We start from the raw sequence: 25,803 nt of genomic DNA, 5'->3' as shown, positions 1-25,803 counted from the left end.
TCAGTATTCTGTGCGTTTCGACCATTACATGAATATCTGTTGATGATCATGAAGATGTATATCTACGGACCGCTAGTGGCATACATCTGAGCAATACTTTTGAGGACAGCAGAAGGTTGGGAGATGCAGTGTTGCGATCCTCGAGATTTGTTTGTTCTTCTATTAGTTGTGGCGTTTGGTCGGTGGTAGGCGCGGCGTAGTTTCGGCGTGATCATGGAAAGGGTGTGACGCGGCGAGACCGCCATGGTCTTACTTTCGTTAATGCACAGCGATTTCTCGGTCTTATGTAACGATATTGTGGGTCCAGATCCCATCGGTGGTGGTACTTCGGATGTACTTGCAGTAAAGCTAATTATGCGACCTTGTCAGTGGTAGAAGAAAAAGACATGGTGGACAATGGAGCCGTAATTTCCTAGCCTCTTTTGCCTGTAGAGTGATATGAGGTATCAATGGACACGTGCGAGCATCCATGTGCCCATCTATCTAGAAGATTGTGTTAGATATAGAGTACAAGACAAAGCAGGCCATAAGTCGTCTGATTCAAGTCTCCTATCAAGACGTGTGTCTTGCGAATTACCGCACGTCATCACGTGGAGACGCGAATACGGACTTCGGGGCTTCCAGGGATTGCACAATATCCGCGTCATGCACACTGTGTGAGATTTTCACCCTCATTCTCCAGTGCATCGTCGAGTTTGGTGAAGTCAGCATCTAACATGACAGCAACAGCTTCTATGCGGCTCTATGCCTTTGATCGCCAACAAAGCCTGCTGCAGCTTGACTGCAGCGCCGACTTGCGTCACTATTCTCGCAATCTCGGCCCCGGCGTCCAGGAGCGCATCTTCCAAACCACGAGCGACGCACTAAGAACTCAGCTCGATGAACACCGCGACTTTCTACTCAAACACCAGAGACAGCAGCAACAACAGCAGCCGCATCTGGCTCCTGTCCCCGTTCCGAGCGGTCCTGCGCTAGCCCTCGCCCAACCGTACACACATGGTCGGCCCTACGCCCAACCGACACAGCCCCCTTCGGTATCTTCGGTTATACCGGCTGCAATAGCAACGCGGAGTCCGACAAAAACGGTACCAGGGGACATCAATACGTACCCACTTGCGCTACGTGAGGCGTTGTACTCGCAGAAATCAGCGTCACAAGCCCATGACGGTCGGACAATATACCATGTAGTGGCGAGCAGGGCAGGCATGCAGTCAGGCGAAGAGGCAGCGGTAGTAACCAGTCGCCGAAGCATGGTGGTAGCCAATGAAGTGGCAGCACAGTATTTCCTTGAGAATTACTTGGATAACAGCGAGGAAATAAAGTACAAGCAACTAGGGAATGGCGCGTTGAGTTGCGAGGCAGTCAGGGACAAACAACGCATAAGCGTATATGTACAAGAGGCGAAGTCAGAGTAGAGATATAAAGGAGAGAGGTGTGTGTGTGCAGTTCCAAGGATTGGATATAGGTTTGGGGTCCCATGGTAGTCTTTGTGATGATCACATGTAAGGTCCGACCCACAGGGTTATTTTCCGCACAGCTCTCCAGTAGGTCAGGAGCCAATCGGTGATTACTGCAACGAGAGATACGTGTCTGGGCATCGATCGTGGCATCGCTGTGGTAGTGGGGGAGCTTGAACAGTACTGTTGTACATGCAGCGAAGCACCAAGCAGCCTGTAGGACTCGCGAAAGCATGGCACTTGACATGATGAGAAACCATTACCATGGACGAACAGAAAAGAGGTCTCTTTGTTGCATATGGCATAATCATGGACCGTTTGCCTGAGATATGGGGATGGAACAACTGCGTCCTTCTAGAATGTAGATTTCTGTAGATTTGTTTAAATGATTAGTAGTAAAAATAGTTTAATTTTTCCATGCAAACGATATGTTTTAGGTCTCACAGGCCATGTATTCTCCGCTCACGTCTGACGTAAATCCTACTACAAACCAACGTACCGCGCTTTGCGCTCTGTGCCAGCAAGAGGTAGGCACAATTCTGTACCTTGTATGCCTCCACGATATACGCTGCAGGTGGAGAAAAAAAAGACACACAAAAGAATGAGTATCGAGATAAGTGGATAAATCCAATTGAGAAATGTGGGGATACTCATGTCCGTAGCAGGGGTGTGGGTCACCTGCAGCAACCGGAGGTCCGTATCTACCATGTAGAGTACATTGCGTATTTGACTTCCCAACAAGGCAGTTTGGAGCCATGGGCGTTGATCACCGTGGGCACGTTCCGCCAATAACCAACGTACAAAGGAGGGCGGAAGTCCGCGACTAAACAAGGCAAAGCAAACAGGTTTATCAGTGGCCCAGCATGTCGACACACACACACACACGTGCGCTTCTCATGGCATGACGAGTGAACGAGGGTCCGCCACTTTTCCGTGTTTTAAACTTGTTCCAAGCATTTGCATGCACGCCCTTTTGACGACTCTGTGCGTGTGTGTATTTACACGAATACGACTATTGCGACTACCTACTAGTTATTTTCGGACGAATTGATACTACGTACGCACCCCAGTTTATCAAAAGGACCCACGACCAGCGAACCGTTTCGCGCAAACAATACCCCCTTGCATACACTACATACTAGTAGTGGTCGTATTCTATCTGCTACAAACGCTCTACGCCTCCCGCGGACCCTTTCTACGTTACCTCGCCGCAACCGCATAGCAGTAGCTATGGCACCGCCAAATACGCCGTTCATCTACATCTTGTGGCACCTATACCTTGAGCCGGTCTTTGCGCTCGGCGGGGTATACAGACTGCACTTCAACCCGGAGAGCTACTTTGACTTTATGCCGGCGACGTCGGGCTACAGCGCCTCATCACAGATTGTGTGCGATCAATTGGCTGCGGCGTACATCTTCTTTGCATTTACAGAGGCGGTGCTATTACGGGTTGTGGATGATAAGAGGACGTGGCGGTGGATCTTGTTTGGGCTGTTGCTGTGCGATCTGGGGCATTGCTATGCTGCATGGTGTGAGATGGGGTATAAGGTTTTTGGGCCTGAGGGGTGGGGTGGAAAGGACGGGGTCACGAATAGCTTGAATGTGCTACCGGTGTTGATTCGGACGGGGTATTTGCTGGGGATTGGGGTGCCTGAGGGAGAGACGAAGAGGAGGGCTTGATCGCAGATGGATACATAGTAGTGGGTCACAATGAACAAAGCTGTGTTGTCTGTGTTGTTCAATGCTTTTCTTGACGACCAGTCATGGAGACTCGAGAGTGAACGCCTGGGGCGGGCTATTATCGGCGCTCTCTTCCCTTCAACACCTAGTGGGTGGGGCTTGAGGCTCATCACATCACGCTGGGAGGTGAGGAACGGGCGAATGGTGTCCCGACAGTCCCGCCCCACGTCATAATGTGGTCGCTGGGTGTCATGGAGAAAAAGATGGTAGCATGCAATCAGGTGAGATGGTGTCTGACTGCGTTTCTGAGCCGTTTTTTTTACTTGATAGGTACCTTCACGGCCGGGAACCCAGAGCCCTACGTCCCAAGGGCACTGCAGGCTCTCTCCAAAGCGCAAAATTTATCATCAGAAGGCTGAATATCTACAACCGGCATATAGCCAGGTTATGGGTATGTGGGGGGCAACAGCTTGCGTATGTGTCAACATCGGATTCTTTGCGTGACATCGGATTCTTGAGGAATGCCATGACGGCTTTGACGGCCGGTAAGCTGCTAAGCTGCCCAACCCTGTCCCCACCTACCCCTCCTCCCCCTTGCACAGTCACGGCCCTGCGGCAGTTGAAGACTGCAACACACAAGAGGACAGAGAGTGATAGATGGTACATACACATGTGATAGCCCTTTGACGGTCGCAGCACCCTCTCGTATCGAACTGGCGCGCGGGGCACGCTATCTACCTCGCAGCTGTCAGGCACGCCAGCAGCCGTTCACAGCGGGCTTACGTGCCAATTTCGTGAATTCCACGTAGAAATGATGTTGGTCTGGAGTTGTCGCAGGACTTTTCTCGGGGCGGCACAGTGACTGCAGTGGGTTGGTGTAAGAGGGTGGAGAGAGGCCCACTGGCAAACAGTACTGTACTTGCTCCGTGTTGCGCGGATACGTCATGCTGTCTGCCCGCCGCGGGGAGGGGGACAACACTGCAATTTGCGGCGGCCACCAGACAAAACAACCAACAGAGTCCCTTTGCTGGCCAGCCTCACGACACCCTAGCCAGCTACATCCACAAAGCCACCCGCAAAGCCAGTCGTTTGCACGTGCATCCTCCTAGCTCCCGCTTTCTTGCTTTGGGCGCCGGGTAGACAGGCCGGAACTCAGTGAGGCTTCCCTGCAAATAGCTCAACCACGATCGATCGAAGCTACCGGAAATTTCACAGCATCCTTCCACCGCCTCTATCTTTACCTTCACCTAGATTCTCTCACCGGTCGTGAAAACGGGCTCTGCTCTTCGACACCTGTATCTGTCCACCATCTCTATCGCCGTCCCTATACAGCCAATTCCTCATCGCTGGGCGACAACGCCAACCCGCCGCCCAACATGACTACACATGTTGTTTCTCTGTAGGTAGCCCACCATTTCCTCCCCTCGTTTGCAGACGACCTGTTTTTTTCTTTTTCTTCTCGAGTAGTAGGTGTAGAACTTCAACCTCTCTAATACGGCTAGGTTCCTACCCTATACCGTCGACTTTCAAGACAACAAGTCTGCCCCTCCAAGTCCGCCCCAAGCAGCCGTACCTACCCAGCTGAGCGACACTCTTCGCAAGCCATCCACCACCAACCTATCGAGCACACGGCCCGCACCCGGCAAGAATGAAGAGCAACCCCAAAGTCTCCTTAAGCGGGCGCCGCCCTCGCACATTGCGCTGCCTAAAGCCTCGACACGTATGACCGAGCACGAAGACTTCTTCACGCCTGGCCAGCCAAGCGCCGCCACTCACTTCCCTAACGCAGCCGATCCTCGCGGCCTGGTTCGCAGCGATGCTCATGTCCCTGAATGGGGTGGCAGCGGTATCTTCTTCAACCAGCCCGTCTCCAGAGCCGAGCCCGCCCCACCAGACACAATTCTCGAATACGCAAAGGCGCAGGAGCGGGCGCAGGCCCAGAAGGAACGCATGAAGGGCTCACACGCTGGTAAGCCAGTGACAGACCCAAGATGGGCCGCTGAATATAGAGTTGTCCCTGCTGCCCAGGGCAACGGCGGCCTGACCAACGCTCTCCGTGCTGCAGTCGACAACAAGTGCCTTAGTGATACCATCACCGTTGGCCTGATTGGCTTCCCTACAGACAGTCTGAACGAAGAGAAGAAGACTGAGATCTACGAGAAGCTTGAGGAGGAACACGATGCTCTGACTGTCTTTGTCAGTGACAAAGACTTTGACGGTCATTACGCCCATTACTGCAAGACGATTCTTTGGCCAGTATTTCACTACATCATTCCTGACCACCCCAAGAGCAAGGCTTTCCTTGACCACTCATGGGTATTCTATGTCAAAGTCAACCAAGCTTTTGCAGACAAGGTTGTTAAAAACTACAAGCGCGGAGATGTCATATGGGTGCATGATTACCACCTATGTCTTGTTCCTCAGATGATTCGCCAAAAGCTACCAGATGCACAGATTGGATTCTTCCTGCACACAGCTTTCCCGTCCTCTGAGGTTTTCCGATGCCTTGCTGCTCGGAAGGAGCTTCTTGATGGTATGCTTGGAGCGAACCTCGTCGCCTTCCAGACACCCGAGTACGCCCACCACTTCCTGCAAACCTGTAGTCGTATTCTATCCGTAGAGGCTACGGAGGATGGAGTTCAGCTTGAGAACCGCTTCGTCAACGTCGGGTCCTCGCCCATCGGCATTGACCCTCGCGCACTGTCTCTAGCTCGAGAAGAGCCTGAGGTCCTGGAGTGGATTCAAACGATGCAGAAGCGGTACGAGGGAAAGAAGGTCATTGTTGCTCGCGATAAGCTAGACAACATTCGTGGTGTGCGCCAAAAGTTACTAGCTTTTGAGTTGTTCCTTAACAAATATCCTGAGTGGAAGGACAAGGTTGTCATGATCCAGGTCGCAACATCCACTACCGAAGATACCGAGTTGGCGGCAACCGTTTCTGAGATTGTTACCCGTATCGATGCTGTCCACTCGACCTTGACTCACAATCCCCTCATCTTCCTCAGACAGGACATTTCCTTCTCGCAGTACCTTGCTCTGCTATCCATTGCCGATGCGCTTGCCATTACCAGTCTTCGTGAGGGCATGAACTTGACCTGCCATGAGTTTGTCATTTGTCAGGATGGACGCGGAGGCGAAAAGAAGCACAGCCCCGTCATTCTCAGCGAGTTCACTGGTAGTGCGTCTATTTTTGATGGGGCAGACCTCGCTATCAATCCATGGGACTACAACAACATTGCCGAAGCCTTCCGGATCGCCCTGGAAATGAAGGACGATGAGAAGGAGCGAAGGTTCACCAAGATGCGCAACATCGTCATGAACCAGACTGGTGATAACTGGGTTAAGAAACTGAGCACTCACCTCGCCAAGGTCTATGAGGAGCAATTCAAGCGCGATACTATGTCGATCCCCCGACTCTCTTCGAGCAGCCTTGGCAGTGCCTACCAGCAGTCACAGCGACGCTTGTTCATTCTAGACTATGAAGGTACTCTTTCATCGTACGGGTCTGTCAATAAGACTATTCTTGTTAATACCGAGCGTGTTATCGTTCTTCTTAACGATCTCGTTGCCGACGACAAGAACGCCGTTTATGTTATGACTGGCCGAACTGTTCGAGAAACCGAGCTCATCTTCAACCGTGTCCGTGGTCTTGGTCTCATTGCAGAGAATGGCTGCTTCTTACGCGAGCCTGGCGCGAAAGAGTGGATCCAATTCCCTGACGAGGAGAAGACAGTGAGGTGGAAGGATTCAGTCAAGCCGATTTTGCAATACTACCTTGAGCGTGTCGAAGGCAGTTGGGTTGAGGAGCGCCACTGCTCGATCATCTTCCACTACAACAAGTCTGACGACAAAGACGACTCTACAAGTCGACACGCTGGCGATTGTGCAAATCACATCAACGACGCTTGCGAGCAGCAGCGTGTCAAGGCAATCCCCACAAAAGACTCAGTCGTCATTGAGCCAGTAGACTTTGACAAGGCTTCAGCTGCGCAGCACATCTTCAGCAAGTACCCAGAGGATACCCGACCTGACTTCCTCCTCGCTGCTGGCAACGACCGTAGTGACGAAAACGTCTTCCGCTGGGCGAAGCAACTCAAGGACGATGGTGTTGTTCCCAATGTACAGACCGTCACAGTTGGTGATCGCAACTCAATTGCCATGTCGACGCTCCCCAACGGGGCAACTGGTGAGCCATTCTTTTCACGATTGACATGAGAAACGCTAACAAGCATAACAGGCCTACTTAGTGCTCTGACGAAGCTTACCAAGAACCCTCGCGGTTCACCTTAGGGGTTTTAAAGCATACTTCGAGCGAAGATGACGTAGTGATTGGGACATGTCTCACGCATTCGATACCCCTTCTCACGAAGTAATGATTTGGCAATGAAATGAATGCACAAAGGTGGCTCGCGCGAAAATGAAGGATCATGGGAGAATTGCTGCTACTAATGAATCAGCGTCAAGCACTGCATGGGCGGAGTTTAGCGGGGTCTTTTACTATGATAGATTCTTTCCGCATTCAATACGAAACCCAGAAGTGAATACTGTTTCTTGGAATGCCGTCTGTGAAGACTTATCCATGATGCGGATATCTATTCCGAATTTCTGCGGGGTTTACATAATCCTGCGTCTGGATGAGCTCTCCCCTGCTCACAAGTCACGGGAAGGAAGTTTATGCATGTGTTGAGGGACTACCTAAAGTGGAGAGAAACGCCTAGCCCCGGTGAGTGATATCACTAGCCCCCGCTCTTGGTATACTAAGATACTGCAATAAAACCAGCCACCTTCACCACGACGCATTTAGATAAAATTGGATTTTATATGCCAGAGTTCTAGAGGTTACGTACATATTATCATGGTGTAACGGGAAACTTGTATAATTCTCTAATGCTGGAGTGTATCAATGTCTTGTTGATGCTGCGTTACTTTGGTGGGTGTTAGGTTAGTGTTTATCCGGGTATTTTAGTCCACCGAGAGTAACCACGATAACTTAGTGTAAGCTGAGCCCCGCTTCGCATGCACCTGCTTTCTCGAGAGCGAGCTAATGCTCATCCCTGGTCGTATCTACGGCCCGTTGTCAATTTAGCAGACCATACATGCGTACAATAAGACAGGCGAAATACACCCCAAGCCTTTTCATTAATATAAACCCACTATAGACTTTCGCAATGCCACAAACCATCCAACTCAAGGCGCCGAATAGGAAACAGTGGGAGCAGCCGACAGGGCTCTTCCTTGATCATGAATTTGTGGATTCTTCGTCCCCTTCGAATACGATATCGTCAATAGACCCTGCCACTGAGGAGGAGATCACTGTAGTCCAGACCGTCACTGCGGAAAATGTTGATCGTACAGCCCAGGCTGCGAAGAAAGCACCCCAGAATCCATAATGGAAGTACATCGATGTTACTGAACGCGGAAGGCTCATAGCGAAGTTGGCAGATTTGGTCGAGGAGAACAAGGAGCTTCTTGCAACAACGGTCGATGCCTGGGGCAATGGTAGGCAGACATGTAATCATGCAAACATACGAATGCTAAGAATTGTGTAGGGCAAGCTATACGACAACGCCCTCAATGAGGATCTTCCCCAAGTCGGTTTCCGTTCTCCGTTCCTGTGTTGGCTGGGCAGATAAGATCTTTGGCCAGGCTGTTAATGCCACGCGCCAGAAGTCTGCGTATACGATCCGCCAGTCCGTTGGTGTTATCGCCCAAGTTATTCCTTGGAGCTATCCCTTGCCCATGGCATGCTGGAAAATCGGCCCTGCTCTTGCTTGCGGAAACACTGTGGTACTCAAAGCCGCCGAACAAACGCCTCTGCCAACTCTCATCTTAGCCAGCCTCATTGAGCAAGCTAGGTTCCCACCGGGCGTGGTGAATATCCTGAATGGTCTAGGAAAGGAGGCAGACACGGCATTAGTACAGCATCCGTTGGTCGACAAGGTTTCCTTTGCCGGTTTCACAGCTACAAGCCACACAGATCAGGAAGGTGGGCTGTAGTAGGACTGAAGAATATCACTCTAGAGACGGGGCGGTAAGTCTCCGTTGCTCGTCTTTGACGACGCCGACATGGAGCAAGCGGTACGATGGTCTCATTTTGGTATCATGTCGAATCAAGGCCCAGATCTGCACTGCCACATCGCGGATTCTAGTCCAAGAATCAATCTACGAAACCTCCCTCGCTCAGTTCCGGCAGCAAGTCAAAGAAAGTATCCGTCATTAGCGACCAGTGGAGCGAGTGTCTACCTTCCAGACCCCTTCTCAAAGTGACCCGGCAGCAATACGAACGGATGCTCTCATACGTAGACACTGACAAGTCGGAAGGCGCGCAGCTCCGCGAGAGCGGTGAAGCCCGCAACAGCTGCGGCTACTTCGTCAAGCCCACTGCATCCTCCACCAAAGCGGCAGCCCAGCATGCGCATCTACCGCGAAAGAAAAAAAACCCCCATTCGGACCTATTGCCGTTGTTATCAACGTTCAAAAAGGACGAAGAGCAAAACCCCGTTGTCATGGCCCAATGACTCGGCGTATGGCGCTCGGCAGCAGCCATCTTCACCCGCGACCTCGAGCGTACGCATTTAGAGTCGCCGCCGAGATCGAAGCGGGTACCGTGTGTGTGGGGGGGGGGAGTGAATAGCAGTCAGCATGTCGACTTTAGAGTCTTCCATCCCCCCCTTTGGAGGCGTCAAGCACAACGGTATTGGGTGCGAGGCGAGGCGAGGCTGGCCTCGATGCTTACTCCCAGGTCAAAGCCGTGCATATTAATATGGGGACTAAGCTCTAACTGGTTTCTCCCTTGAATCGATGCAGTGTGATTCGGAGAGTCAGGGAGGGGGGAGAGGCGTATGTGTGTGTGTGTGTGTGGGCGTTGATAACGCATTGTTTTGGCGAGCGACGTTGGAACAAGGTACCATGTAGATTGATGTCATGTCTTAGATGCAAGGGGCCTTGGCTTCATTGTTAGTGGTTATCTTTCTTATTTCATTTTTTTCTTGCCACTTTATCAAATTCCCCGTCTGACAGCTTACAGTGATCTCTCTCATTACCTCACCCCTGGAGAGGACTTTTCCTTTTCCCAGACTACACTCCGGTGTAAGAATATGTGGCTTATTCCGTTACTCTCATTCTTTCTTGTTTCTCTTTTTCTGTCTCTTACCCTTGGCTAAGATAAAATCATAATCAGTTCATCGGTGACGCCCGGCGATATGCGGATAAAATGTCCCTTGTCGAGGAACACCTACTCGCCCATTTTTACTCGGCCATGACCTTGATATATTTCTCGTGTGGTGAATATGGAACTTACAGGAATGAAGTTGCGAATATTCAGGGTCAAAAGACAAATATTCGGAAAGAATTTGATTGGCCGGGTTGATGTTCCGACGACGAGTTGCTTTCTTTTTTCGGCGGCGGCTTGCATCGATGTCGTCGGGATGTGGGGGGTCGTTTACGAGTGTAATACTTTTGTACAAAAAAAATCACTCGAATGCACACGAGGTTTTATTCAACCAACCACAACTTCTATACGACACGAGTTCTACTATAGGGTGAGCATAATATAGGACGATACCAACCCAGTAGAATACTTAATTAAAGCAAGGGTTCTCTCTCTCTCTCGATCTTAGTCTAACCTAAACACCTAAAAACAGTAATAGACAAAAATGGTAAAAAGCATACGTAGTCCAAGTTGGATGTGCAAACGGGAAGTACAATCAAGCATTTTTTTTCTCTCTTCAAGCCCAATAGTCTTCGCCGGAGAATAAGAGGCTCTGTGCACAGATAATCACCAGTCGAAACAAGGTAACTGTGACGGCAATCTGCCCAGAACCCGCGCAGCGGCAGAGAAGTTTCAGATACCCAGAGTTTCCCGTCCCAAAAAAGAAGGGTCTCACCACCAGAGAGTCATTAGGAAGGGGGCGGAAGAACGGAGGCGATCCCGGGAACCGGCGCGACGCGTACCTTCATCTTTTTTTGTATGTGTGTGTGTTCCGGTCCCCATTAAAGCCGAACGAAACAATCAGAACGAAGGGAGGGAGCGCCGAATGCTGCAAAACGGAACCGGGGGGGATGAGGTAATTGACGTATACAAATGTTAAAGACTGGGATACCTAAGCTATTAAAAGGGCTACGTAGCAAACTTAAACGGGACTTTTGGTTTTCAAAACCACAGCTGTGACATAATTGTCAGCGGCAGTTCTACGCCGGCTGTTTTTCATGGGTGGGGGAGAAAGGAAGCCCTGCCGTCGGGCCTTTTTTGATGATGATGATGATGATGATGGGTTAGCCGCATGCCGACCTGCCCGTCGCCGACGCCCGTCGGTCGGAGGAAATAACAGAGTTGAGAGAGAGTTTAGGGGAGTCCCTTGTTTGCCAGAAGAGAGAAAGGGTTACGACTCAGTCGGCTACTGGAGCTAGCAAAAGTTTACCATAGTATTGGGAACAGGGTTTCAAGCCCAGCGATCGCAGGGGGGGGAGGAAGGCTGCGGAGGGAGAGAGGCTGGGAAGGGGGGCGCGGGTGGTCAGAAGCAGGAGGAAACATTTGGCGCAATAATTTCATGCATGAGATATTTGCTAGTCGCTTGATCTCGCAGCTGCAGGTGCAAGAACGAAAAAGCAAAAAAAGAGTGATAAAAAGGACAAGTGTTCGCTGAGAAAACCCGCGATGGTGGGTACAAAATATCGCGAGATAGGGCGAAAGGATGTGTGTGTGGGGGGGGAGGGCAAAGGGCAAAATGGATGTAACTCGGTTTGCAAGTCGATGACGTCTCGAGAGGCAGGAGTGCAAGGTTGATCCCCGAGCTTAATGGGTTTAAAGATATCCTGCCCATCTTAATATCGAGGAGATAGCATTGTTTCGCGACAAGAGAGGGCCAGTAGCGCATCGTCAGAGAAGGCGATGCGGCAAGAGTCCGGGCGGAAAAGCCATGGAGCGCGGGTTCGAGCATGATTCGCTGCAGGCCATGGATTCGCTACGTTGATCACGCGGCGGTTCTCGAGGGGAATACGAACGCGCGTACCGAGAAGGGTCGAAGGCGCGACAAGCGCTTGGTTGCAAGTCCAGTGCCTCGGGGCGACGCGCTAGTCCAGCTACCATGCCAGATCTAGTCCGGAGGCGGGCAGGGCTGAAAGGCTGAGACAAGTGAGTTTAAAAAAAAAGAGGCGTCTATCCTTGGATGTTTTGAAATGCGCTTTTCGTGGGCATATTGGGCAACATTGGGCAGATCGACGACCAGACGCTGTGATTCGCACATGTGTGTGTGCCTTGTCCGGTGAGAGGGCGTTGGGAGGCGTCTATGTAGGGATGTATGCTCTCTCTGTGTGTGTGTGTGTGTGTGTGTGTGTGTGTGTGTGGGGTGTGCAAGGCCAACCGAGTATCAGCCAAGTGGTTGGGCGAACGCGCTACGTGCTAGGTAAATAGACGAATTGAACAAGAGCCTCATGGTCAGGTGGGTAGATCGATCGAAGACGCCAATAGTGCGACCTCGAAAAGGTGTGTGTTGGCGAAAGAGCCCAGCGGCTATGTTAAGTATTTTTTTGCCACAACAGTCACAACCACATTAACCCCCCAACAACATCATTGAAGAGAGGGCTTACAACAATGCCGAATACAGAAGCAAACAAGCTTCCTCTTACTTCTACTCACACATGACATGTCTCCTGCTCCAATCGGCACATGTATGCATTCCCTCAGTGCCCAATTGTACGCCACCCCACAAAGTGCGATGCACCTACTACTTGATACCCAATACATTCATGTCCACACACATAAGGGGAGAGTTTCTTTTCTAAACTTTGTGCAAGGGCATTTCATGACAGCGGCAACTAATACAGCCAACATGCGCCAGTAGATCTACCCCCTCGACCCGTTGATTCCAGCTGTAAGCTCTTCCCGTGATCAATTGACGCCCCGCGCCAGCGCACACCAATGACAACTACACGCTAGGTGTACACTCTAAGAGATCAAGAGGGTGAGGAAGAAGGAACATCCATCTACACCTAGTCGCCCCCCTCCCCCCCTCCAATGCCAGCGCCTAACCCACATGCCGAAGTCTTCCCTCTTCCTCCCCCACCACCCCCTTGGCAATCAATTCTCTTCATCCATCACCAAAACACTTTGCTGACATGACCCGGGGCGGCCACAATTCTATCTTCTTGCGTCCTCTCCGCCTCCGTCCCCACCCACCCACACCATTTCTCCGTCCCTGCCCCCCCATCCATCCATCCGCAAAAAATATCACGCAACCAAAGCTAGTGTGCCACAGGCGCAGCCACGCCAATCTCGCCAAATCCTTCCCGTTTCCCTCCATCATCAATCTCAAACCACGTACCCCGCAGCACTTTGCAACCAACCACACCCCCCTATCCCCCTTCGCTTAATTACTCTTTCCAACCCTCCACTACACTTTTGATCCCTCCCACCCCCATGAAAGAAAAGACACAAGGATATGAGAGTTAGGGAGGGGGGAAGGGGTGAAGGAACAGGGAAAAAGCGTGTGCGTATTAGAGAAAAGAGGGCAAATCCGGAAACAGGGAACGGGGATTTGCGGCTTAGCAGGAGACGTCGATGAAGCAGGCGCCGGGTTCCCAAAAAATGAGTTTAGCAATGGCGCGATGCTGCCTCTAAGCGGCAAGTCCGATAATGCACGGAGATGTGGGTGGTAGTGTGGGAGGGTTTAAGGGAAGGGGAGTGGAGTGGATTGGGGGGTAGTGGTGGGAGGCGGTGCGCCCCCAAAGGGACTGTGTAAATGACGCTAAGAGGATCTAGAATAGGTAAGTATGCGGAATGGGGAGAATGCCTTTGGTGGGGTGTGGGTTTTGGCCAGAGGCAATAGTATGTTGTATCCAACAACACGCATATACATGTATAAACAATACATAAAAGCGGATGCTCGATGTCGTCAGTGTGTTGCGTTTTTTTTGGAGGGGGGGGGGGCGAAGAAGAGGGGATTGTGGCGTTAGCGCTGACAATCCCCTCGAGGGCGCAAACAGGTCCAGGTCCAGGTCCTGGTAAGTAAGAGCATGGCGTGTTTTAAGGCGAGCAGCCGGACTTTTGTCTAAGGGAGAAAAAAACGTGTAGGTGATATGAGTGTGTGTGTGTGTGTGTGAAAGAGAGAGTGCTAGTGTGGATTATGTGGTACAGTAATACAACTGTCACATGTTTGTGAAGAAGGGGCGGATAGACAAGACAGGAAGCGCTGAAGGGGAAGATGGGTTGGACCCTGACTCGTGGTCGGGAAGGGAAGGGAAGGCACCCCCACAACCTTGTCTCAAGCAACGACGGGGCAGGCGTAGTTCCGCATACATACTACATACACTACATACTACGTACATGCGTCCCGGGCCTAAGACCTTCCTCGAGTTGATGCGGTGGGTTTGTGCAGCGGCACACACGCATCTATTGACCCGGGCAATCAAAGGGCAATGATGTGTGCAACGGGTACCAACCGTCCGTCGTCATTGACGAGGGCCCCACTCCCCTTTTTTGGGGTGGTTCCTTTTTCCAGCAAATTCCCTCTCCACCCGTTCCACGTCCAAGACTCAAAAACCCGTTATCATGCAGGTCTCAACGCTTGCAGGTCCTAAACGTCGCCACAGCTCGGGATGTATTTGCTTTTTTCTCTCTCGCGTCTCTTCCTTCCCTTTTTCTTGTTCCAAAGATAGCTAGCGAGGCAGGTGATCACCATGCGTATAATGTAAACCTTGGATTTTTACTTCAATATTCTCTACTTCACTCTAGGTTCACGATACGTGCATACTATGCTGCTTTATCTATCATGTGATTACTGATCTGGAAACTGTATTCAGCACTAAGCCTCAACACGCTGTCTGTGCCCGGATATTTGGCCGGGTTAATGGGGTGATTGGACGGAACTTCGTACCGAGGCCACTCGCTCGGTATTCTGTTTCTGTCATCGTGAACGTGTCAGTGTTGCGCCAAGCGGGGTTCCCAGAAAAGTGGGTGGGCGCATCAGAGCAACACATCAAGGGGCTATGCGGTACATAAATTCGTAAACAAATTAGGGGACGGTGCGAAGAGGCGGTGCAGTCGGCGGGCGGCATGGCATGTTGGTGTGACGTGCATTAGCATTCACGAAAGTGGTTTTTGGCAGGAATAAAACTGGAGTTTGGGGCGTTCTTCCAGTCGTATGGGTGTACGTGTGCGTGTATGTGAGGCTGGGCGGCGGGCCGGGTCTAGCGTCACTACCCGTCAGAACGGGATAATCGCGATACACAAATCTAGATGATCGCGGCAATCAGATAATCTAGATGTCTTCGATGGATCCGATATGGACACAACATGTCATCTGTAACGCTGGGTGAACGTGTGTAGGTCGGAACCAAACTCCGGACCTGTCGGGAGAAGGTACCAGGGTCAGGGTTGAGTCAAAACAAGAACACGACCCGTTGCCAAGTGTGGTAGATGATTGCCGTATGGAACACGGGGCGACGAGATAAAGACTGAATATGGATGGCAGCAGGACATGTTGCACAAGCACATAGATGTGCATTTGTGTCATGGGGAGAATACGTCACGAATATACGTCGGACTCGAGGCCCAGCCAGTCGGTCATCAGCGGGAACCCTGTAGATTCTGATCCGAGGCGGGTTGAAACGCTGAGATTGTCATTCTGGGGCCGTGATAATAATGGAACGGAGCAGTGAGGCTACTGAACGTGTGTGTGCGTGAGGCTGCTAAGGCTGGGATTTGGCGCGATATTTTTTGCATATACATGTGTAGCGTCCATGGTGATTTGGGTAATCATCGCCGTGTTTGGGTGTGTAGCATCTGAGACGACTCCCTAATGATGTGGTCAGTAAGTAATGTACATGCGCATAGCAAGTATGTCATCAGGCGGCTATTTGAGTGGAACGATTCAACGGCCTTGTCCCAGTGGCGTGGCATGCTTGGTGTTTGATGTTTGGCCCTGCTGTGACCGGTAGGCTCAAACAAGAAAATAAAAAACGTCAACCAAGGGTGAAATTCGCAACGTCCCATTTGCCAGGTCGGTGAGAAATGCCTCAGTCGTGGGGGTTTGATTGGGTGGGTGCGGGTACGAAGGATTCACAGGCGGAGAAGGCTGGTTTGGGACGGAAGCAGTCTTCCGTCGGTGGTCGGGCTTGAGTATGGGAAAGGCAAGTAAGTATCTCAATCTATATCGTTGACGATGATCATGGAGCGCACATGGCTCATTAACAGCAACTGTCGGCCCAATTCAACCGGGACCCGTCTCTTGCCTGATAGGGCTTGGGTGCATAAAAGGGCCAGAGTATTGACAGCTGTCACAGGACGAGGGGTGATAAGAATGGCTGTGTGCAGCCGGGGGGAGCAGGCAGCGTGAGTCATGCACGTGCCAGCAGGGCGGGAGAAATTGGCCGGGACGCGCAGCAGCGGCAGTTTGTGAGCCGGGGCCGCTGGATCCCAGTTGTTTGCAACTTTTGGCGAGTCAAGAGTGAGGTTCCGCGCGAGGCGAGGGAGCAGGCCGACGACCGTGACTCGAGGGCGTGGTGGGTTGGGTGGGAGTTGAATGCGACGCCAGTCAGGGACAGAGGGACAGGAAGCCAGGTCGGACCCAGGCTAGGCGGGAGCGGCTAGCGCTCGACGGGGGGTCTGACTCGCCGACGGGGACGGGTGCTGTCTGTGCCCTCCCGTTGTCGATGATGCATCGCCAAGCTGGGGAAGCGGAATTTGGAATCGACGCCACTGGTATACGGCGCGCTGCATGGGGAAAGAGCTGGACGAGTCCAAGTCCAAGTGCAAGGCGTCTAGAGCGTTGGGGTTGCATGGCAGGCATATTGAGACGCGCAGCGACGGGCTCGAGAGCCGACGTGTGCTACGTGGCTGCTAACGTCTGCGTGTCTGTGTACGAAGTCGGTACATGTACATACATACATAATACGTACATGTAAGGACGTATACTTGTAGTGCTATAGTATGAACTAGCTGCCTGGCAGAGTGAGAGGGGCACAGGTGCTGCCGGGACCGGCGCCGAGCGAGCCAGTCACGTGCCAGACACGCCATGTCAGCGGCAGTTTGACAAGGCCGCGGCATTGCCAGCCAGCAGGTTTTCGGCATTGCTATGGGTAGCGAGCCCCGAGTGTCCCAAGCAGCGAGAGCGCAATCACGTTACGGCCCGATTGCGGTCCCTTCCCCCCTCTCCCCCCCCTCCCTCCCCACCGTCTGTGAGGCGCGACACGACTTGACGAGCAGTCCTAAGCCGTTAGCATGACCCGACAAAGTTTTGCTGCCGCGCTAGACCTCACGTCTGCAATCAATACGCAGCATTGCCCGAAGCTGCTACCAGCGCCGAGTGATCGTCACTAACCACTTTGCTCAAAAGACGTTGCAACCGTGTTCCAACCCCTTGCCGTCAGAAAGTCCCAGCAATTCGGAACTGGATTGCTTCTCGCATTTGTTCCCTTTGAGTGCAAAATAAGCGAACTCTCGACCACCCGTCCGCTATGGGTCCTTATGTAGTAACACCCTTCGAGGTACAGAGCATGCGTGGCTCGCTGCGCTAACCTGCGCGATCGGCACACAATCGCGTGAGAATCGTGGCAACATGCGCCAAAAACCGTTTTCTTTAGGTGTAGCACCTTCCACGCTCTCCCGGCCATGGGTCGCGGTCCGCCGGACTTGTTCTCGTGCTTGCATCTGCCTGCATCAAACGTCTCCATCCAAGTGCTGTGTAGGGTACATGACTGTGTGGTCATTTGCTCCCCAGCGCGCGACTCGGCGATGAGGTCATAGTTGACTCTTGCCGCCGAACCACTATGTGCGTTGTCCCTGCCGCCAGTATGAACCTTGATTTTTCCCTTCCCAGAGATCTCCGTCAGCCCGCCCCGCCCCGCATCAGCACCTGCCAATTCCCTGCGAGCCGGCCAATCACAAGCGCCGAGCACCCACTAGCTGTACACCTACTGCTTACCAAACGCCTCCCTCTAAGGCCCTTTCTTCTTCTCCCTCCATGTTGCTAATTCTATCGCCATATTGATATCTCTCTTGCTTGTCCCTGCCGCTTGTCTATTACATGCCACGCCCATCTCCCATACCGACCCGCCCCTCTCACATGTCACGCTGCCTCCCCCCCACCCCCCGATAGCTTCCGCTAACCTTCTATTTTCTCCCATACATACCCACACTCACTTACACTCAAACACATATATCAGGCACCGTCGCAAATTTCCGCTTGACCAAAGTAGGCAGCTCGCGCGATCAGGTGTGATTCGTTGCATCGTCAGTTCAGCAGCGTTGACGACTCGGGAAGCCCCGCTCGGCAGCCGTCAGCCGTCAGCCGTGTCATTCCATACCGTTTCCACCAGCAATGTAAGGGCGTAGCTAGTCATGCAGGTAATCACATAGTGCAAGCTGGAAGGAATTCCGACCATGTGATTTGCGGCCCCGTCCTAGTGTCTGCGGTGCTGGATGATGTCGATGGCTAGAGCTTTTTGTTGAGTGTATGAAATTGCCGATGTGATCTTCTCTTCCTCGTGTCGTGGTTGCTCTGCCCTGCCCTGCTCTGCTTTCCCCAAAAAAAGAGAGCCAAGACCAAGGAAAAAACTCCCATCAGTCCTCCTTTTGGCCAACAAAGGCAGGCCTGCCAGCATGAATCGAGATTATATACGAGCCACAGGGAAAAAAAATTATGTCCTTGTTTCTAGCGGCCGCCTACCTTCTCAATCAGTCTTTGGGTTTCGTACCGATCCGCTTTGACACTGACCAGGTCCCTCCAGCGGGGCTGGCGCAACCCAATGATACCCTTGTTTTGCCCACCATATACTGGGGCTCTTTTCTTCATTACGCTTTCGAGTTTCACGCCTGAGCAATGGTGCCGTCACTCGGGAATTGAGAATCCATGCATTGGGGACCTCCGGGAATGACGGAGAAGTGGGAAGACGGGGAAGGTGGAAGAGCGGGATGAGCGAACTTTTTTTTTTGCCTTTTTTGAACATGACTTGGAATTTGGGTATATGGCAATACCGTGCAGTAACAACAGGTGCAGTAGGTACATATTACAGACGCTAAGAAAAAGGCCCGCCTGCAAGCAAGGGTGGTGATGCAAAACGCAATGCCAAAGGGCCTATTTGCGTACAGCGTCGGATACATGGCGTCGTGAAGCGCACAAAATCGGCGGGCGCGCTCTGCACATGCCGCTCGTCTGGGAGACTGTGGCGATGGTGGGAACCACGCCGCAAAAAGGGAAACACCGTGGGATAATGACAACGCCGGTCCTTTTTCCTGTCCGTCTAGTACGGATCCTCTGTGCAGTGTACCTCTGGTAAAAAAAAATAAAAAAATAAAGAACTAAGTGCCAGTAAGTAGAAGCCAAGCTGCTAAAAGTGAGTACGACGCCCGGATTGGGGTATAGCGGAAGCCGTCTCTTGTGCAGACACAAACACCGGCCAAGATGCAGATGCGAATGCAAACAAAACAGAGACTCGAGTCTCCAATGAGGAATAATCGTAGATGGCATGGTAAAAGCCCCCATCCCCCTGTTTTATGCCGGAGCAGTAGGACGAACGGGTGGCGTGACGTTAGATTGGGATTCAAAGTTGTTCACTTTGCGATACTTGGAAGCTTCGTGGGGGATTTCTGATTTGCGCTTGGTCGAAACTAGGCTTGCGGGAGCCTCGGTGGGAGAATGCCCTTCCTCGCTTTTGCTGCGTGTTTCTGCTGGAGCATCCGTCGCAGAAGGGCTCGTGGACTGCACAACGCACCACCGGTGTTTTCGTTGCCAGGCGGCATATGCCTCGTCAGCAAACTTGGCATGGTTCTCTAGCTTCTTGATGAAGTCTTGTGTCAAGGCCAGTTGGTCGCTCATGTTTTGTGCTGGCGAACTCAGTCGATACTGGTCTTCACCTGGCAGCGGCCGCCTCCAGGGCTCCTGGCATCCCTTGCATCGCTCTAATTGAGGAGCATTCTGCTGCTGTGGTGGCGGCTGCTCTTCAGGTGACTGTGGTGGAGGAATCGCTGATGGAATCACCGGCTCGACTGATGGCGTAATAGTCTGCTCCGAGGGCGACTTATGGTCTTCGACTGGCTCTGCTGTAGGAGGTGCCGTTGGCGGAGGGTCGTTCCTGGGTTTCTGGCTGGGTGGCATGTTTTCTGAAGTGTAGACTGTGTTGAAGCGGACGTTGTAGCGTTGGTGTCGCCCACTGCCGTTGGTCTGGTCGAGAGTGGGAGAAGGCAGGGGGTTCCTGAATCCAGAGTCCGAGTTTGGTGCTGCAGCAGGGCCTCGCCCCTGTTGTGGTGACCTAGTGGGCTCTGGTGCAAACTGAGTGGGTGCAGACTGTGGCGGAGGGTGCGCCGTTCTTAGGCCAGCTGCTCCGGTTTCTGGAGGGGGCTGGCTTTGGTTCAAGCGGGACTCGCCTGGAGGAGAATGGGGTGCAGATGGCCCGATAGGGTGGGAGACGGGACGAGATGCTGACTGACGACGGCTGTCGTTGGCAGGATGAACATAGGAAAAGGAAAAGATGGATGAAGGAACAGAGTGCTCAGTGTCCTTGGGGTGGTCGTAGGGGTGCTGAGCAACCGCAGAGTCTTGGCGAGTGTTGACAGTTGATGATTGCGACGGCGCCGTGTCGTGCAGGGGTTGCGACAGCCGCGTAGACAGTGGGGGACTGTATGGCGCAGCAGTGGTGTGTGGTAAAGACTGCGGATACCTCTGAGGCTGGGGCGCAGCTGGAGGTGCTCTGGTGTTTGTGGGGCTGGGGAAACGAGTAAGCACGGTTGGGGGCAAGGAGGAGATTGGGCACGGGAGAGAGAGAGAGAGAGAGAATGAGAGAATGAGAGTTGAGGCGATGACTTACCTAACGTGAGGGCTCGCGTGATTAATGGGAGTAAAAGCAGCGCGGTCTGCGGCGAGCGGCTGGTTTGCAAAGTCGGTGGAAGGAAGGCCGTTGGGCGGGGTGGAGCGTGAAGCCGGACGGTCGATTGGGGCTGGAGGCAAGGGGTGGGATAAGGGTGGTTGAGACTGGTGTTGCTGGTGGTGCTGGTGTTGCGGCGGAGGTAGTGATGGTGGAGGCGGAGGTGGAGGTGGGACAGCGTCGCGAGGGCGGTGCAACAACGAGTCGGTCGACGACGACGTCAGCTCGGCGAAGCTGGGGAGCGAGCGATGGGCGTAGTTGTTTGGGTCTGGGTGCTGGTGCTGGTGCGGGTGCGGGTGCCTGCGTGGATGCCAGTCGCTGCCCATCATGGCATTCGGTGGTTATATGGTCGGGTGCGGCGGTCAGCGGGCTGGGTGAAGGGCAGAGCAAGAGGAAAGCGGTGGGTGGTGGCACAAGAAGACAGTCGCACGGGAGAGTCTAAAGGGTCTGGGATTCGAGCAGATGCAGTGCAGCTCCGCTCGCGGGCCAGGCAGAGGATGAACCGGCTGGAGCCCCCTGGTCGAGGGGCGGCTTGGGAGGTAGGCCTGGCACTGGTTTGTGCTGGCTGCGGGGGAACGCGCTGCTGCAATGTGAAGAGCAGGAGACCCACCCGCGATGGATGGCATGCAGCGGGGACCTAATCCCGTCCTTGGACCCATGCGCGCCACACACGAACCCCCGTGCGCTTTTACGGCCGGGAGGCCAGACGGGCATGGGTGCATGGGTGCCAGCCCGCCAAGGGGCTCGGGGCTGGCGGCAGGCGATCCGTTGGGCGGGCCTGAACTTACTGCTTGTGCACACGCTCCCAAGCTCCCAAGCCGCCCCCTCGCCGCCGCCGCCCTGCCTGTCCTGTGCTGGTGCTGGTGCTGGTGCCTTTGTAGCAACCAACTATTATGTACCCATCTCTGCCCGCCTGCCTGCCTGCCTGCCTGTCTGCCTTCCTCAGTCAGCGTCTCGTCGTGTCTCGGCCCGACGGGCGACATTTCATTGAGCACGATAGTGTCTGTGTGCCAGTGCATGTAATCCTACTAGTATGGATGTGTCCAAGTAGTCCAAGTAGAGTACCTACTCACCTATCAATCCATCATTACTGCATCCATCTATGTAGTGTACGTATGTATCGTACTTGCCATGTGCGTGCACGTACTTTCCTTACTTACTCTCTCACCTACTGACATGCTACACACGTAAACACGCTTTCTCTCCCTCCCCCCCCTTCTCCATCCATCCGTCTACATACTTACCACTAGATACTATTGCATACACTAACATTCATTGTACACGTCTGCCTATCCCATCCACTCATCCACTCATCCACTCATCCACTCATCCACTCATCCACTCATCCACATCCACATCCCCCCATCCATCCGCACATATCCTTACTCACCCACTACACTGCCCGTGCGGCTTACCACCCTCTTTGCGCACGGCCACAGCTTCTCCCGCCCGTGTTTTCCCTTGTGCCTCTACCCTGCCGTCGTCGTGCGCCCACCGCGGCAAGCGGCCACGGCCACGGCCACGCAGTCGCCTAGAATAGCCTGCCACTACCATCACTACCACCACCACTACCACCGTGGTTACCTCTCCATCCGTCACGTGACCACCCCTCCCTGCTAGCCCTGCTCTGCAAACCATCCTTTCCACAAACATCTCCCACCGCCACGCCCGCCCGCAACAGGCTGCCCCAGTCCAATTTGCCTGTCCGCCGCCCGTCCCACCATTCCTTTGCTTGTTTGATGAGCATCCTCCTGCACCTCAACCTGCTTGTGCGGCTGCAACTGGGTGAACCCAACTGTGGGCTTCCCGCGACGCCCACCCAAAGCCGCCATGAACTCCATCGACAACACCAAAAAGGGGGTTACTTGCAGCCGACCCATCAACCTCGCCCCGCTGCCCAAACAAGGCCATGATGACAGTGATGCTGATGCTGATACCGTTGCTGTCGTGCTGTCCTTGTTTAGTGGCGGCTGCCATAGCCGCTGCCGCCTCCGCCAAGCCCTCACCACTACAACCACATCACTCGTCCAACCCACACCACACATGCTCACCTCACCCAACACATGGTAATCTGATCGACCGTTCCCTCCCTCTCGCAATCCTCGCCACTCTTGACTTTGTCGCCCGCACCTCCCCCCCTCCCCCCTTTGCTTGTCTGTTTCGGCTAGCACCCAACGGTGCTTGTGGCGTTAGCTGGCCGGCTTCACCTGCGCCGTTCTGACGCGCTCGCTCAACGGCCATCCTATCCACCACAGCCGAAACCCTTGCCCTCCATGGCCTTTGACCGATGAGAGGTGCGCCGACCCTCATTTACCACTCTCCATGAGGAAACGTCCCGCGCCCGCGCCTTCCTCGTCCTGCTTCCTCGGTACCCGGACCCGCCCCTGATTGGCCTGTCTGCACTCCTACGCTTGACCGATCACAGCCTTTTCCCAAGCACCTCGTCTACCAGAGACCCCTAGCCAGGAAATGCTCATACGCACATATTCTGGGAGCCGCTAGTCGCTCTGCAGGACATGTCGCCGAGTCAGAGCCTGGCATCCACCTCGTTTCCCATCACAAATGTCCTCCCCGTCACGAGCAACAACGACTCGCATGCCTTGCATGCCTTGTTGGCCTTGCTTGCCTTGCTGGCCTCGCGACCTTTTCGACCCTCTGGACTTGCTTGGCTTTGTGGTCTGACAATCATTACTTACAGTAGTCACTCTTCGGGTACTTGCATAATGATCCCACCTAGCTTTCAGCGCCATATGTCGCTAACGAAGATCACTCAATTGCGTGGTCCTAGACCATGGTTGCTTTTTTGGCTCTCCTGTCGGTTACCTGTACGCGAGCCTCGACAAATGGCTGAATTGGGACGCACCAATGGCCCTCCAAGCCTCTTACGGTCACCACTTGTCTATGGTGTCTCTCTTTCCGGTCATTTCTCTGCACTATTACTTGCCCATGCACAATATCCACTTCGTCACCACCTGAGAGCCACTACGGCATGCCGCAATTGACCAACGGCCCGAGTACCTGAGCTTTCGACTCTTACCCGGGCCAGCCATCCACAGAGTTTCACAAGTGTTTTCTATCGTTGTACAGACCCAGTGTCTCGACAAGTTACACCACATGCCAGGACGCTTACAGCCCTAGCCCAAAGCTGAGTTGAAAGCCGTCGCCCCAATATCATGCCGCTGCTCTTCTGTCCGGAAATGCATGCCCTAACTAACACGTCCCTTGCTTGCATCCACACCGTGCAATGCCAACGACAACACATGTCTTATCCCGGGCAAAGTCACATCCCGGCACTCACATCAGCCGTCTCAGGTAGCCATATCCATGGGGCGGCTATCCAGACACGTACGTCGCCCGTGTCGTCTCACGCCAGAATTAGCGAGTCCACCAAAGTGGTTGAGACATATGAATGCTAAGCCTTGGTCCTACTCACACTGCATCCCTGCCGTCGGAAGCAATTCCCCGGTTCTCGTGCATCCTCAAAACCACGCTAACTACCAACGCAGGATCGTCGTGGAAGAAACGTCGCGCCGATCAATTGCAGGCAGATGATGCATGACCAATACTTAGCTCGCCCCGGCAGCTCAGATCCGTAAGCCTCTGGCATTCTTGCTGATACCGTCCAACCGATAGCTATCACTTCGCTTAGCCGTGCATATTTTCCTGCACGACATCGAAACATCCAAGCCGCCTGGCCATGCAAAACACTCTCGCCCAGGTTAGCCTTATGCTACAGCAAGCAAATGCAGTCGTAGATGCAAACATCAACTTCCAGTGCTAGTCCAGGTTCAACATTGCTCAACTTAACCTTTGCCACTACCGATTCTTATCCTCCCTAGCTCATCAGACGGTCGTGCCTCCTCCAACATGGCTCGGTAGTCAGTCTCAACATGGCGACCCTCGGGTCTCCATTGCGGTGCCTGAATATGCCTAGGCGTAGCTCGTATCAGTTGCTGAACAACGCGATGGATCCGATCGACACGGTTGCCTGCATTCCATTTGCTAGTCACCAACATATGCACCTATGGCTTCCATAGGCAGTCATCATTATTGCAATTTCCCAATAGCGTGCCGCACACGCTATGGGGTGATGGGGCCTTGAAAGACTCGACCGGGTTAATGCTCCTTTCCGCCTTCAAGTGCATGTTCCGCAGTTGGAAAAAGGTCACTCTGCAGTCGGTCGGTCCTTTTTGTCGGAAGGTCCCCTCCCTCCTGTTTTAGTCAGACGCAGTCGTGCCTCGGCATTTAATATTTTATTTGGAAAGATGGGCGAGAACGTGCTCGTGATGGACCGTTGGAGCGGAACTGGTCGGCCCCAATGGCAATCCGTATTACACTTGTGTAGCAACACCAGCAGTAACAACGACGCTCTAGAATTTGTACTGTCATCCGCCAAATGGAATCCAACAACATACGTCAGCTTTGGCACAGTACGTTCACTTGCACACATGAATGCCTTTCAGATGTGTCTGATTTGGGCGTGCATGGACCAACGGTTTCACTACCTTCCAATTTCTTTGTGGGGCTCGCTATCCGGGCCGCGTCCGTACCTTATTTTAACCCCCCAAACCCACCAGACAAAGGGATGCGCGCTGCTCTTGAAACAATGTATTGACCTGTAAAGAGAGTGGGAAAAAAACGAGTCAGATCAGTTGCGCTGATTCCATCTGTGGCGCAGGCGGGCGGAGGCGTTGGCACATAGGTGAACGAAGAGCAAGACGCCCTTGCCGATTGGACGAACCCGTGCGATTACAGTGTGTGTATCCAGTAAAGAAGAAGTCTACATCCATACCATCATCCTACAGGA

The 25,803-nt window shown here is 53.1% G+C and overlaps 9 protein-coding genes across 9 annotated transcripts; 6 read left to right on the top strand and 3 right to left on the bottom strand.

The window, feature by feature from the left end:
• Positions 1-716: 716 nt before the first annotated feature.
• On the top strand, positions 717-1,415 carry COCMIDRAFT_28400 (uncharacterized protein; the record flags this gene model as incomplete). The annotated part of the gene is made up of 1 exon (XM_007692198.1): positions 717-1,415. One exon carries the CDS (start codon positions 717-719, stop codon positions 1,413-1,415), a length of 699 nt encoding a protein of 232 aa, XP_007690388.1.
• Positions 1,416-2,687: 1,272 nt separating this feature from the next.
• Positions 2,688-3,137, top strand: COCMIDRAFT_101808 (uncharacterized protein; the record flags this gene model as incomplete). Its single annotated transcript, XM_007692213.1, has 1 exon — positions 2,688-3,137. One exon carries the CDS (start codon positions 2,688-2,690, stop codon positions 3,135-3,137), a length of 450 nt encoding a protein of 149 aa, XP_007690403.1.
• An 865-nt stretch (positions 3,138-4,002) lies between these two features.
• COCMIDRAFT_101795 (uncharacterized protein) lies at positions 4,003-4,188 on the top strand (the record flags this gene model as incomplete). The annotated part of the gene is made up of 1 exon (XM_007692212.1): positions 4,003-4,188. A coding segment is annotated over one exon (186 nt), but the record flags the coding sequence as incomplete, so codon positions are not given.
• Positions 4,189-4,513: 325 nt separating this feature from the next.
• On the top strand, positions 4,514-7,427 carry COCMIDRAFT_101780 (glycosyltransferase family 20 protein; the record flags this gene model as incomplete). The annotated part of the gene is made up of 3 exons (XM_007692211.1): positions 4,514-4,536; positions 4,640-7,323; positions 7,375-7,427. 3 exons carry the CDS (start codon positions 4,514-4,516, stop codon positions 7,425-7,427), a joined length of 2,760 nt encoding a protein of 919 aa, XP_007690401.1.
• Positions 7,428-8,305: 878 nt separating this feature from the next.
• On the top strand, positions 8,306-9,918 carry COCMIDRAFT_38931 (uncharacterized protein; the record flags this gene model as incomplete). The annotated part of the gene is made up of 5 exons (XM_007692201.1): positions 8,306-8,479; positions 8,534-8,636; positions 8,677-9,133; positions 9,322-9,600; positions 9,846-9,918. The coding sequence occupies 5 exons, from the start codon at positions 8,306-8,308 to the stop codon at positions 9,916-9,918; spliced, it is 1,086 nt and encodes a 361-aa protein (XP_007690391.1).
• Positions 9,919-15,394: 5,476 nt separating this feature from the next.
• COCMIDRAFT_101801 (uncharacterized protein) lies at positions 15,395-15,661 on the bottom strand (the record flags this gene model as incomplete). The annotated part of the gene is made up of 1 exon (XM_007692210.1): positions 15,395-15,661. A coding segment is annotated over one exon (267 nt), but the record flags the coding sequence as incomplete, so codon positions are not given.
• A 3,966-nt stretch (positions 15,662-19,627) lies between these two features.
• On the bottom strand, positions 19,628-21,322 carry COCMIDRAFT_101834 (uncharacterized protein; the record flags this gene model as incomplete). Its single annotated transcript, XM_007692209.1, has 2 exons — positions 19,628-20,837; positions 20,940-21,322. 2 exons carry the CDS (start codon positions 21,320-21,322, stop codon positions 19,628-19,630), a joined length of 1,593 nt encoding a protein of 530 aa, XP_007690399.1.
• A 2,747-nt stretch (positions 21,323-24,069) lies between these two features.
• Positions 24,070-24,258, bottom strand: COCMIDRAFT_101819 (uncharacterized protein; the record flags this gene model as incomplete). The annotated part of the gene is made up of 1 exon (XM_007692208.1): positions 24,070-24,258. One exon carries the CDS (start codon positions 24,256-24,258, stop codon positions 24,070-24,072), a length of 189 nt encoding a protein of 62 aa, XP_007690398.1.
• Positions 24,259-25,459: 1,201 nt separating this feature from the next.
• On the top strand, positions 25,460-25,618 carry COCMIDRAFT_101806 (uncharacterized protein; the record flags this gene model as incomplete). Its single annotated transcript, XM_007692207.1, has 1 exon — positions 25,460-25,618. The coding sequence occupies one exon, from the start codon at positions 25,460-25,462 to the stop codon at positions 25,616-25,618; it is 159 nt and encodes a 52-aa protein (XP_007690397.1).
• Positions 25,619-25,803: the final 185 nt, after the last annotated feature.

The sequence above is a fragment of the Bipolaris oryzae genome (assembly GCF_000523455.1).
Source record: "Bipolaris oryzae ATCC 44560 unplaced genomic scaffold scaffold_122, whole genome shotgun sequence".
Taxonomy (NCBI): domain Eukaryota; kingdom Fungi; phylum Ascomycota; class Dothideomycetes; order Pleosporales; family Pleosporaceae; genus Bipolaris; species Bipolaris oryzae.
This window is presented reverse-complemented; position numbering and strand designations above follow the sequence as displayed.